General features: G+C 41.3%; 1 protein-coding gene across 1 annotated transcript in view; it reads left to right on the forward strand.

Annotated features, from left to right (window-relative positions):
- Positions 1 to 200: 200 nt before the first annotated feature.
- Positions 201 to 12,588, forward strand: part of SVOPL (SVOP like) — a 58,980-nt gene continuing 46,592 nt past the window's right edge. The window contains exons 1-5 of the mRNA XM_057732823.1: positions 201 to 282; positions 457 to 548; positions 4,697 to 4,795; positions 9,009 to 9,080; positions 10,714 to 10,838. Of these exons, the coding sequence (XP_057588806.1) occupies positions 201 to 282; positions 457 to 548; positions 4,697 to 4,795; positions 9,009 to 9,080; positions 10,714 to 10,838 (470 nt within the window). The remainder of the gene's footprint in view (positions 283 to 456; positions 549 to 4,696; positions 4,796 to 9,008; positions 9,081 to 10,713; positions 10,839 to 12,588) is intronic.

Raw genomic sequence — 12,588 nt, forward strand, 5'->3', positions numbered from 1 at the left:
ATGATTTAACTTCTCCATGTTTCAGGTTTTTCACTTGTAAAAGGGTGGTAAATTATAATTCCTACTTCACTGATTTTCTCTGAAGATTAAAGGAAAATATGCACTCGATTTTCTTTCCTTCTTCCTTCCTGCGTTTCCAGGATCTTCCCTTCACTGTTTCCTGCAGGGAAGCTGTGTGGGGAATTCGAACCATTTAGAAGATGGCAGCGAAGCAGACAGAGTCTGTCACCATCATTAGCCTTCGGGAGTTGAATCTGGGGACCTCAGAGCCACAGCCAAATGGTAAGAGAATTATAGAAGTCTCTAGTCCTCAAGTTACTGTATAATTCCCCCTCTTCCCTCTATTTCATATTTTTATAATAAATTGGTTTTCAAACATCCACCAAGGTGAGTGAGAATCTGCACACATTCCCTTCCCACAGAGGCTGTTCCTTTCACTTTGCCTTTCCTTGTTAGAGTCAAAGACATTCACCGTGGAAGATGCCGTGGAGACCATCGGATTCGGACGTTTCCATGTTGCCCTGTTTCTGATCATGGGCAGCACGGGGGTGAGTGAGTGGAGATCCTCTGAGTCTCCAAAGCTAATTCATCTTTGGACATGTAGAGTCTTCCAGTTCCCTCCAGCTAAGGCTTGTCTGCTCGAGGGAGGGACGTGAGAGGGAGCAGAAACCCTGTGGGGTGAATAATCCAAAAATACGTTTCTTCCACCTTTGACAAGTGTTTGGTTATGAGAAAACGAATATCTGTGTTCTGTGTTCTGGGAATTCAGTACCCATTTTGTTTTGTTTTGTTTTGTTTTGTTTTGCTAGCTATAGAAATTTTATTTCTCCTATAGTCTCTGTTGGGTCTGACATTAAAAAAATTTTTTTTTAACAATGTTGCGTTAGTTTCAGGTGTACAGGCAAGTGATTCAGTTGTATTGGGTTGGCCAAAAAGTTCATTCGTGTTTTCTGTATGAGCTTATGGAAAAAACTGAACGAATTTTTTGGCCAACCCATATATGTATATATATACACACACATATACACACTCTTTTTCAGATTCTTTTCCATTATATGTTATTACAAGATTTTAAGTGTAGTTCCCTGTGCTATAGAGTAGGTCCTCGTTGTTTTATATCTGTTTTATGTAGTAGTGTGCATCTGTTAATCCCAAACTCCTAATTTATCCCTCCTCACCTTCCCTCTTTGGTGACCATAAGTTTGTTCTCTATGTTGTGAGTCTGTTTCTGTTTTGTAAATAAGTTCACTTGTCAATACTCATTTTTTCAAAAAAGATTTAAACTGAAACACTGGGAAGAGAGGAGAAAACTATGGTATCATTCTAAGTCACATTAGACACACGGTTCTCAAACATTTTGTGCATAAGAATCACCTGCACACCTGTCATAATTACAGATCCTTTAAGTGGCAGCAATGAAGTTTTGTTACCATCGGCTGTTTTGAGAAAAAAAGAGTGACAGCTCAGCCTCAGTGTTTTCACAAACAGTCGGATGAACTACAAAACCATTGCTTTTGCAGTGGAGTGAAAGTAAGTTAAGAGCCCCATACTGAGATGCGTGATGGTAGTGATAATGAGACAGGATGGAAAATCCGAGTCGAGTGGTGAACACAGTGGTTTCAGGTAGGAAATAAAGACACCTAAGGGGACTACTCGTAAACACTATAGACCCCTGACCCTCACTGCTCAGCTAAATGGTTTAAGAAAAAGAGTGATGTGAGCTGGAGGTAGCACATGGCAAGTTCTGATGCATCTCTCAAAAGCCTTGTACTCTCAGGATACAGTCAAGTATGGAGAGAAGGACAAGATACGTCCTCATCCTACTTTTATAATAACTAATAATGTTATTGTATAACAAAGGGAGTCCAGCTCGAGGATGGAAGATGCCTTAGAGGACTGGGGCGGGGAGGGTGGGGGGGACTCGACGGTGGGGGAGTCAAGGAAGGGAGGGAATACGGGGATATGTGTATAAAAACAGATGATTGAACCTGGTGTACCCCCCCCAAAAAAAAAAAAAACCTAATAATATAGTGTAGAACATTCCTTTATAAAGTAAGGTCTCATCTAGGCTCCAATTTTTTTTAATTAATTAATTTATTTTTATTGGCTGCGTTGGGTCTTTGATGCTGCCCGCAGGCTTTCTGTAGTTGTGGAGAGCGGGGGCTACTCTTCATTTCAGTGCGCAGGCTTCTTATTGCGGTGACTTTTCTTGTTGCAGATCACAGACTTTAGGTGTGCAGGCCTCAGTATTTGCGGCATGTGGTTGGTGGCCTAGTAGTTGTGGTTCCTGGGCTTAGTTGCTCCGAGGTATGTGGGATCTTCCTGGGCCAGGGCTCAAAGCCATGTCCCCTGCATTGGCAGGCGGATTCTTTTTTTTTTTTTCCTTTTATTTTTATTTTTATTTTTTTTTTGGGGGGGGTACACCAGGTTCAATCATCTGTTTTTATACACATATCCCCGTATTCCCTCCCTTCCTTGACTCCCCCCCTCGAGTCCCCCCCACCCTCCCTAGCAGGCGGATTCTTAACCACTGCGCCCCCAGGGAAGCCCTAGGCTCCAAATTTTTAAGAGTCCATATTTCAAGGGACAAGTATGAACGGGTAGGATTTCATCATCAACTCTCCTTTACTTTCAACCAGAACATCTTCACTTTTGTTTTGCATATTTGGTTTCTAGTACGTTTCATTTCATGGTCCCCTCAGCTTAAACAGTATTAGAAACTCTCTGCATCTTTCACCTTCAAATATGTTGGGAATCCTGTCTTTTCTTCTATAATAGCCCTCTAGCAAGTGAAAAGAAAAGGTAGAGATGTTTTACGTCCCCGAATCAACCAAACCACCCATATAAAGGAAGTGCAGCTCTATTAGTTATCATCTGTATTAAATAGACAGTGCCACTGTACCCCCTTTCCAAAGGGCAGTTACCACCTTTATGTAGGTAACCTCTAGATATTCATGGAGATTGTATGCCTGTTGCACATTTACACTTGCTGTTGTTGCAAAGTGGCTTCTCATCTTCTTTAAGTGTTTTATAGGCTGCTTCAAGTCTTCCCAGCCCACCAACTAGGAAAGACTGTTTATCAGGCCTTTCCTTCCATATCTCACATACACAAAGGAAAAGAGAACTGTTTATTTGCTTGTGGTGAGCAAATCCCTCCCCTAGGATGGGCTGCTTTGTGGGCCAGAATCTTCTCATCAGAATAGATGTGTTGAAGTGGTGGGCATGGCTCCAGCCACAGCCTCTTCAAGCCCTTGTTCAGAGGCAGTTGGAGTGGTAGTTGGGTTTCAGGGCCCCCTGTGTCTGGGATGTGTGTAAGAGCATCACAGCAGCACAGCTGTCTCAGCCCATGACAAGGACTCCTAGGTCCTGGACTTCTCTAAGATCTTCTTTTACAGTGCTGCTCCTTCATGCCCACCCCTAGCTTCTGGCTGGTCCCTCTCCCTTAAGGCTATTAAATCAGAGTGGGGTAGCCTTATCCCTTATTGGTTTATTTCCTCCTAAGACCCTTGAGAGGAGTGGAGTCCAGATTAATACTGACCTAACTGCTGTTAGCAAGGGAGGTAAGTTTAATACATCAAACATTCTTCTGAGATCATCATGCTACCTCTTATTCATGATACTTTTTGAACTAAAACGTACCAGTTATTTGAAGTCTAAAGATGACTATAATACTCTCCAAGGGGAGACAAGCCATTATGATATACTTCAAATTCCCACATATTAGCTTACATTAGCCATGCCTTCTTCATCCCAGACCTTCAAGTTACACAAATACAAGAAGTACCATAATAAACAGCCCGTACAAATATCCTATTGTTATTCATAGAACGTATCCCAAACAAATTCATCTTTCCCCCCTTTAATTTCCCATTTTCCCTCCTGATCAATGTCCTTTGGTCCCAGTCAGTGATATCATTGTTCATCTCTTCTTACAGGTACAAAACCTCAGAATCACCTTTGAATCTTCCTTGTTCATTATCCTGCACTGAACTTCTATCATCTGTTTCTATTTATTCTTTCTTTTCTAGCATCTACTTCTTCCTTTCCCTGGGAGATAAACTTGTCCTGTAATGAATTACAAGATATGGACAGAGGATATTTCTTTCAATAGAAAATTTGAATATTTAGAAGCACATCTTACACTAATTTTGCTAAACAGTCATTCTTTCCAGATGATGAACTCATATTGTTTTGTACTCGTAGCTTATTTTCTAGCTTTCATGAATCTTGCCTCCTGATCCCAGCTTCTTGAAATCAGGCACTGCTTCAAAGATTCATTTGCAAGGGGTATGCCCTGAGATCTTGATGATGATGAGTATCAGACAGCAGTGTTGACTGATGTGGTTGCTGGTGGCTTGCTAGCGTCACCTGCCAACTAAGTGGCTGGCCCCCACACAACACCCTCACAGTGTTAAGTGCAAAAACATGGATCAGCAACATCACAAGGGAATACATGTCGTAAATCTTGAGGGACCCTCTCAGATTGTTCAAACCATAAATATTGTATCCGTGAAAGCCAGAGTTCTTCTGTACCTCTTTATCCAACTAGCAGTGTTGAATGGGTACATAATAGGTCCTCCCTATGTGGGAGAGGGGAAGGAGGAGGTTAGGACTAGAAGGATGATGGACAAGCAGACGTGGGAAGAAGTGATGACAAGCTAGCACTTCAACATGGTGTTTTCCCTCCTTCTTTAAGGTTGCTGAGGCCATGGAGATCATGTTAATAGCCGTTGTGTCTCCAGTCATCCGCTGTGAATGGCAGCTGGAGAATTGGCAGGTGGCGTTGGTAACCACGGTGAGTGCCCACTTCCTGTGCTGAGAGGGAACCAACTGAGGACTTTTGCTCCCTTTCCCATCCCACTGGGCTGAGAGCTGCAGGATGCCTCTCCACTTGGTGTGTTGGCTTCCCAGACTCATGAGTTTGCAGGCCGAAACTAGCATTTGAAGCCTTTCTCCCCATTCTCTTTTCCTCTAGGGAGTATAACCTTGAACTGCTCATTCTCCAGACCATAGCAAGAGCCCTGAAGAGACAGATGCAAATCAGAGAAAGTGAGCCTTAGCCATGGGTTAATTATGGTTCAAATCACAGCACTACAAGCCTACTGAGGCCATAGTGACCTAATCAGTCACCAAATTACTCTCAACGAGTTGTGTATGTTACACATAAAGTTTTTCTCAAAGACCATCAGGAGTAACGTTATGAATTGGACACCAAGTTTTGCTACAAAATGGATTTAAGGATGTTACTCATCATTCTGTCAAGAGATATTAAGCACCAATTAATTGCCAGCAGACTCTGTGTGTGTGTGTGTGTGTGTGCACACATGCACGCACATTGATTTACTTGAGTGATGAAGCTGGTTTTCATGAAGGAAAGACTTAATAGAGAGAAATCCCGTGAGCCAGGTGCCAACTCTTAACTAAGAGAGGGGAACGTCTGAGAGGTAGGTAGATGGTGATGAGGAGAGGATGACAGTCAGATGGCAGAGACCTTGAAGGAGGGTAAGGCTATGCAAAAGAGTACACAACACCTGGGGGTTCTGGGCAGAGAGCAGCCCTCCTGCAGAAGGTTATGGGGGAAGGGCACCCCTACCCTCTCACTTACTGCCTTAACCAAATTTTACCTGAGAATTCTCACCTGTATTGGGTACCAGGAAAAATTCCTCACCAGAGGAGCTGATCTGTGTTCTTCTCCCTGATAATGTATATTATACGGCTGTGGTGCACTGACAACTGTGTGTTTATTTCTGTGTCCTAGAGGCCAGGAAATTTGGAGCCCAGTTTTATGCCCAATCATGGTAGCAAATGTACAAATCTGCCTTTATTCTCTTAGGTCTGTTTTCTTTTTCTTTTCTTTTCTTTTATTTAAAAAAAATTTTTTTAGGTCTGTTTTCTTCCTTAAAATTCCTCTGTGAATTTTGTTGCACCTGTTCTTTTTTTTTTTTTTTAAGTTTTTTCTAATACTTTTAGAAGAGAGAGGGTATAAATAAAGACTAAAGGCCTTATCTGGGCTTGCAGTTAAGTGACTCAGCTGCTGCTTATTTTCTTCAACATATAAAATATGCACAGATTTGAAAGCATGCCTTGTCCATCCTTGTAGCTTTAGGGTCACTGCTGTAACATTCTGTGTAGTTATCAGTGCACCACAGCTGGTTTGTACGTTTGCACATCTTCGTTCCTGAGAATGTTGGTGGTCCAGGTGTGGCGTTTGCATCTGTCACTCCAGTGAAACTGAATTATATGGCACCATTTCTATATTCACAGCTCACATCTTGTTGGTTGCGTTTGTGTTGTTCCTACTGGTGCCTAAAGAGAACTCCTTGATGTCAGCAGTAACATGGCTTCCCTTGTTAGGTGTGTCACAGCTCGCAAGCCTCTTGTCTAGGTAATTCACCTCACCCAAGATGTGACTGCTCCCTGCTCCAAGTTCCTTATTTCTTCCTATCATTTAGCCTCTGTCAGCCTGTCTATGAGTCCCACCTGTCCCCCGGGCTCACTAACCACAACCTTGCTAACAGGAGGGGCCCAGACCGATTTAGCAAAGAGGCAGCCTTTTTACCACCTCCCAGGCTTCCCATCCCTCAACTCCAGCTCCACTTCCTGGGTGGTCTGGCCATGGGGACTTAGGGCCTTAGGGACTGTAGGTGAATTATGTCCCTCACATTTTTTGTGAATAAGAGAGTTAGTGCTGGGGAAACAAAATTGTCAGACCCTCCAGGGTGGGGGAGGGGGAGAGGAAGAGAGAGAGAGAGAGATTAATCCACATCTCTATGTGATCCCCAGGATTAGAGTTTACAAGCGTTGGGGTTCACATAGGCTTGGAGTCAAGGTTTATTCTCTGGACAGGCTTGATAGTAAAGAACTCAGCCTTAGGAAAGTCACTTTTTTACACTGAATGGAAAGAAAACAAGAAAGAATAAAAATCTGTCACTTATGGGAGAGAACAGAGTAAAATTTGAATTTACTCTTACTTGACTGCTTCCTTTACTTTTATTAATCAGCTAATTCAGTTTAATCCAGTGTCGTTAACACAGCACAGCATCTCAATAAACAAAAGTATTTTAAGTCCAAAGAACCAATTTCCTCCCTGCCCCAAGCAGTTTGTCTATTGTTTCTTTTTATTCAAGTCTGATTAAAAAGAAATTCAACTTTCCCTTCCTGGAGGGAGTTTGATGATTTCAGGTTCCACAATAAAAATGCTTACATTCAGGGAGACCCAAAGTTTGGGGATTCACCAACTGACTTTTTGAAAAAATTGAGTAGCTGACATAAGGTTGACATTAAAAATGCATATATTTGACAAGGAAGGCCATTAGAAGAGGAGTAAAAGGGAGCAGAATATGTGACCCCAAAATATGCCACCAGAGATAACTTTCATCTGAATGTCCTATCTGTGTGGCAGGGCAAACATCTAATTACCAAACATCTGCTCTTCTTATTGTCCTGTGTCTGCCCCTCTCCTCCCCACCCTTTGAAGCCCCAGGCCCCCTCCTATTCCTCAGCTCAAGGAAGCATATAAGCCTCAACTGTCCAACTTGCCCTTGGGTCTTATATTTTTATGGGATTCCCATATGTATAGAATTAAACTTTTCTCCTATCAATTTGTCTTAAATCAATTTAATTATTAGACCAGCCAAAGAATGTAGAAGGATAGAAGGAAAATTTTAACACCCCAACAAGAGAAAGAGGCAGAAAATCTTGCCATCAACAACCACCATCTTTCAAAAAAAAAGAAAAGGGGCTTCCTAGGTGGCGCAGTGGTTAGGAGTCCGCCTGACAATGCAGAGGTCACGGGTTTGATCCCAGCTCCAGGAAGATCCCACATGCCACGGAGCAACTAAGCCCATGTGCAAAAAAAAAAAAAAAAAAAAAAATTAAAAGAAAAGAAAAAGGGTACATTAATACCAACAATCAGAAAGAAAATTATTCCAGAAAAAAGAGCCCTTCATAGTTGATAAATTTGGATTTATGTAAAATGTGTCCCATTGTCCTTATTTTTACCATTTTGCTGAGGATTGATTAGATTTCATTATGGTGCAGCATCTATCCCAGGCTTGGCGTTGAAAACATTGGCTTTTCCCTCCTTCAACTCTATCCTAGAGAGAACAGTGTACAGGGGAAAAGTATGGCTTTTGTTGTTCAGGTATAAATATGATTTTTTTTTTATAGTTCCCTGTAGAAGAAATGCTTTTGAGTCCTCCTTATGAAGAGTGTGGGGGGGGGGGGGGGGCGGCCGGAGAAAAAGCAAAGCAGACAGCAGAAACAGCATTTTCACTGAAAAAGTGTTAGAAATGCCACCTTCCCTTTGATTACCCTGGAAGCAATCAGTCAGGGATCTTACTAGAAAGGGAAGTAAGTAAAGCTTGGAACTACTGAAGGCAGAAAAATAAGTCATACACATAAAGGCATACACATAAGAGTACAGCTCAGGCTGAGTTACACTGCTGGTATCATACCCAAGTGAATTTTATCAGGGTAGGAAAAGCTATTGTGAGAACAAGTAAGGAAAAAAAGTAGGTTTATATTAGTGGTGAAGAAGGTTTCTAAATGAATGATTGGTTTTGGTGTTTGTTGAAAGTTATGTTTCCCTGTAATACCCTAAAGGAAGACTGCTTCTAGAAGTCTCAACTTGTGTGAGGAGTAAGGCAGAGCATGAATGAATAGGGTTTTTGAGTTTTCTTATTAAAATGGAAATTCACAATTGTACATCTGAGTAGAATGAGGCCAGGGCCATCATCTTGGATCAGAGGCAAAGCAGTTACTTGCTTCTAGGACCCCTGTTTCCACCTGGTGTCAGTGACTCCAGGTGCGGGAATCATCAGCCTCTGAAGCCCTGAACGTGTTAAACAGGAGTCAGGGGAGAGCTTTGTGAAAGCCCGTTCTCCAGCTTCCAACCCTCCCACATCTCCCGTCTTCTTTTAGTTCAGGTGGGTGAATACTTAATGCAGTAAATTAGCAATTTATAAAAACACTGCTTAGAGGATAATTTCTTTTCACTCCACCTCCAGATGGTGTTTTTTGGCTACATGGTATTCAGCATCCTCTTTGGCCTCTTGGCTGACAGATATGGCCGCTGGAAGGTAGGTTGGCTTTGAAGGATGATTTGAAATTTTCTTTTGTGTATTCTTTTGTGGTGACATCACCACTGCTTTTCTTTTGTGGACATTTCTCTATCCATACCCAAGTTAGAAAATATGAAAATGTCCTTCTCTGACACCACATGCCTGAATTCCAGGTTTGTCTTCTTGCTTTCTCATTTTTCCCTGAGATACCTATCCCGATAGCTGGTCCCCAGAGTCCAGGTGTGCAGCTGATAGATGAGCACAGTTAGAACTTAGCAGATAGATTGTGGAAATTGCATGTATAAACATAAGCAGCTTCACATTAGTTAACTTTGGTATAGCTTTGAAACTAACCCACTTGCTCGATGTCACACATGTACTGAGATTCAACATCAAGACATAAAACTATGTCTTCTGATGATAAATCCAGGTCTCTCTTCTCTTCTTGTCTGATTTCTGGTGGCGAAGACCTCTCTAGGTATAAATATAAAGGGAGAAAGTCCCTCCTCAAAACAGTAATAGGCTTGAATGTATGCTTTGAAGTGCACAAAAAAAAATATAAATTCTTACAAATTAATATGAAACCACAAATATCTCAAAAAAAATGCAGAGAGCACAAAAGGCATTTTACAAAAGGAGACATACAAATGGTCAAGAAATCTTGAAAAACGTTCAATCACAGGACTTATCAGAAGCAAAATTACATAGGGAGATTTTTTTTCCTATTATCAAAGCCATATCAATCATCAAATCCATAAAGAATTTTTCTTAAATAAATTTGCAAGTGTCTAGATACCCTCATGTATAATTGATGTAATTTTTCTGACCATCAATTTGGTAGCATAAGCTGAGAACCTTGAGATTATCCGTTCTCCTTATCTGATAATTTGCCTTCCAGAAATCTAGACTGTTTAGATCATCAGAGAACCGCAAAGATTTATGCACAGACATTGTCACAGCTGATTTTAATAGAAAATGTGAAACCACCTCAACGTCCAACCATAGGGGAAAGGTTTATACATTATACTACATGGATTATATTATAATACATTATATTACATAATATTACATTATGATTACATTATATTATATACATTATATTATGTCTTTTCACTGGAATATTTTGCAGCTATTAATAATATGTTTACCCTTCTAATCAGTAAAAATAGGATAAAACTGTGTTTATAATATTTTCTTTGGGTTGGAGAATCAAAAGTGATTTAAATATTTTTATTTTTTCCATATTTTCTGCTGTAAACTTGCGTTATTCTTATAATTAGAGAAAAAAGCAAAATCCCTTAGATTTTCCTGTTATACTTATTCCAGCACAGTGCCCCCAGCATCCCTGTAAGCAGGGAGGGCAAGTTTTGCATTCTGATTTACAAGTTCGGGTTCCTGCCACCTGCAAGGGTGGAGGCCATGGGGAAATTTTGAAGAAAGGTCTAAACTCCAAACGTCTGGGCTCTCAAACAATAGAATGATATGGATTGCATTGTCTGATGCCTGTGAAAGATCAGTGAGCTCACTAACGATTAGCTCCACAGAGAAGCAAACATCTAGATGAAATTAAAAGTCACCCTGAGAAGGTGGGTCTTCTTCCCAATCTTGCAATGGGGGCAGGTGCCATGAATGTCTCCTTTTGTCGCTTCAGATTTTGCTTATCTCGTTCCTGTGGGGAGCTTACTTCTCCTTGTTGACCTCATTCTCTCCTTCGTACATCTGGTTTGTCTTCCTGCGGACCATGGTGGGCTGTGGCGTGTCTGGCCATGCACAAGGGTAAAGACCTCACCTAGGGGACCCCGAGGGAGACATGTGAACACCCATAGGCACAGTCACTGTGGCTAACGGACTAGGAGCATCAATAAGTTACAAACTTATGGACTTCACTTGTACTGATCATTTTTGAGCTTTTTTCTTTTCCCCCCAGCGATGACTGTTCCACTAGGAGCTCTTTGCCCATCAAAATGGTGTTTGATGGTGAGGCTAGCAGGGTGCTAGATTGGACATGCGTTAACTTCTTTGTTCCTATGGCTGATGAGCATTTTTTAAATAAATAACATTTTGTTAGACTAAATGTTAGCAAAATGTGCAATACAAAGTAGGTAACAAAAATGTCAAGGCAAACACAATCCATTAATTTCTTGAGAATTTCTGGAAGACTTTAGTTTGACCACCTGTAACAATCAGGAATAACCACTTCCAAGTGCCACGGCCCTGTAACTGAACACTGTGTCAAAGTGAATTTGCAAAGCAGGTGAGATGTATTGAAACAGCTGGGCTGCTGCTTGTCTTTTTCTGCCCTCAGATAGGTGTGTAATGTCTCATGATACAGGGGTGTGAAAGTTATTATGCTAAATGGTCAGCAACTTGGGAGCCTCCCTTACATAAACAAGGCTCCTCAAGCTATTCTCTCCTGGGCGCCTTGGAGCAAATTGCCCTTAGAATATGTTAGGAGATGTGAAAGCACCTAATTATTACCCCGATGTGTTAGGCAAAGAGTCATTCTTCTCTGGGGCATGAGTTAAAGCATCACTCTCTGGAGCCCTAAAGGAGTAGAAGTTAAGCACAATTTGGAAACATCCCTTAGGAAGCAGCTCAATAAATATGTTAAAACTCTGAACCCCGGTTAATACGTGCAACAGAGAAGAACAATTACAAAACGGATGGAATATAAGTCCATTTTTTCTTCTGTTCACAAAATTAATATGTACTTAATTAGAAACCTGTGCTTTGACTGTCATCGTTAATTGGAGAAACTATTTACCTTCTCTTGGGTGTATTTTAATTTCCCACATGTTTTAGAAAAAGGAATCAGGCTTGGCAAAACATTTTGCCAGTGTTCCTCTTGGTGAAAGAAATAAGGTTAATATCTCTAAAATGGTAGAAGGTTTAAAATAACTTTGGGAATAAAAATGTAAACAGAAGAGCACTTAGAAGTTTATGTTTTATTGTTCTCTTATATGGGTTAATAATTATATTTTGGTGTATGATCCTGTAGGGAAAACGCTTCTGTTTCTCTTTATACTCACTCAGTACTTCAATATGATACTTGACTTCTGATACCAGATGTGTGGATTTTCTACACACCGACCAATTTTCCAACATCAGCTGGGCGTCCTATAATTCCATTCAGTTCTGACCCTCACTGGAGTCAGCGTGGACCCCACGGGTTTAGGACCCAGTCCCACAAGGCTGTCTACCACTTCAGACACCAATCACAAGTACCCACATCTTCTGTCTGATTTGCTACAAATTGGGAGTTCCCACAAACTCCTCCTCAGCTTCAATAATTTGCCAGAGTGGCTCACAGAACCCAGGAAAATAGTTTCCTAATTGCAGATTTATTACAAAGAGTATTTTAAAGGAATCAGATAAACAATCAGCTGAGGAGATATACACATGGGAAGGTCTGGAAGGATCCCAAGTGCAGGAGCATCTATCCCTGGGGGAGTTTGGGGTGCACCACCCTCGCAGCACATAGCTATGTTCACCAACCTGGAAGCTCTCTGAACCCTGTATATCAGGG

The sequence above is a fragment of the Hippopotamus amphibius genome, chromosome 4 (genome assembly GCF_030028045.1).
Source record: "Hippopotamus amphibius kiboko isolate mHipAmp2 chromosome 4, mHipAmp2.hap2, whole genome shotgun sequence".
Lineage (NCBI taxonomy): Eukaryota > Metazoa > Chordata > Mammalia > Artiodactyla > Hippopotamidae > Hippopotamus > Hippopotamus amphibius.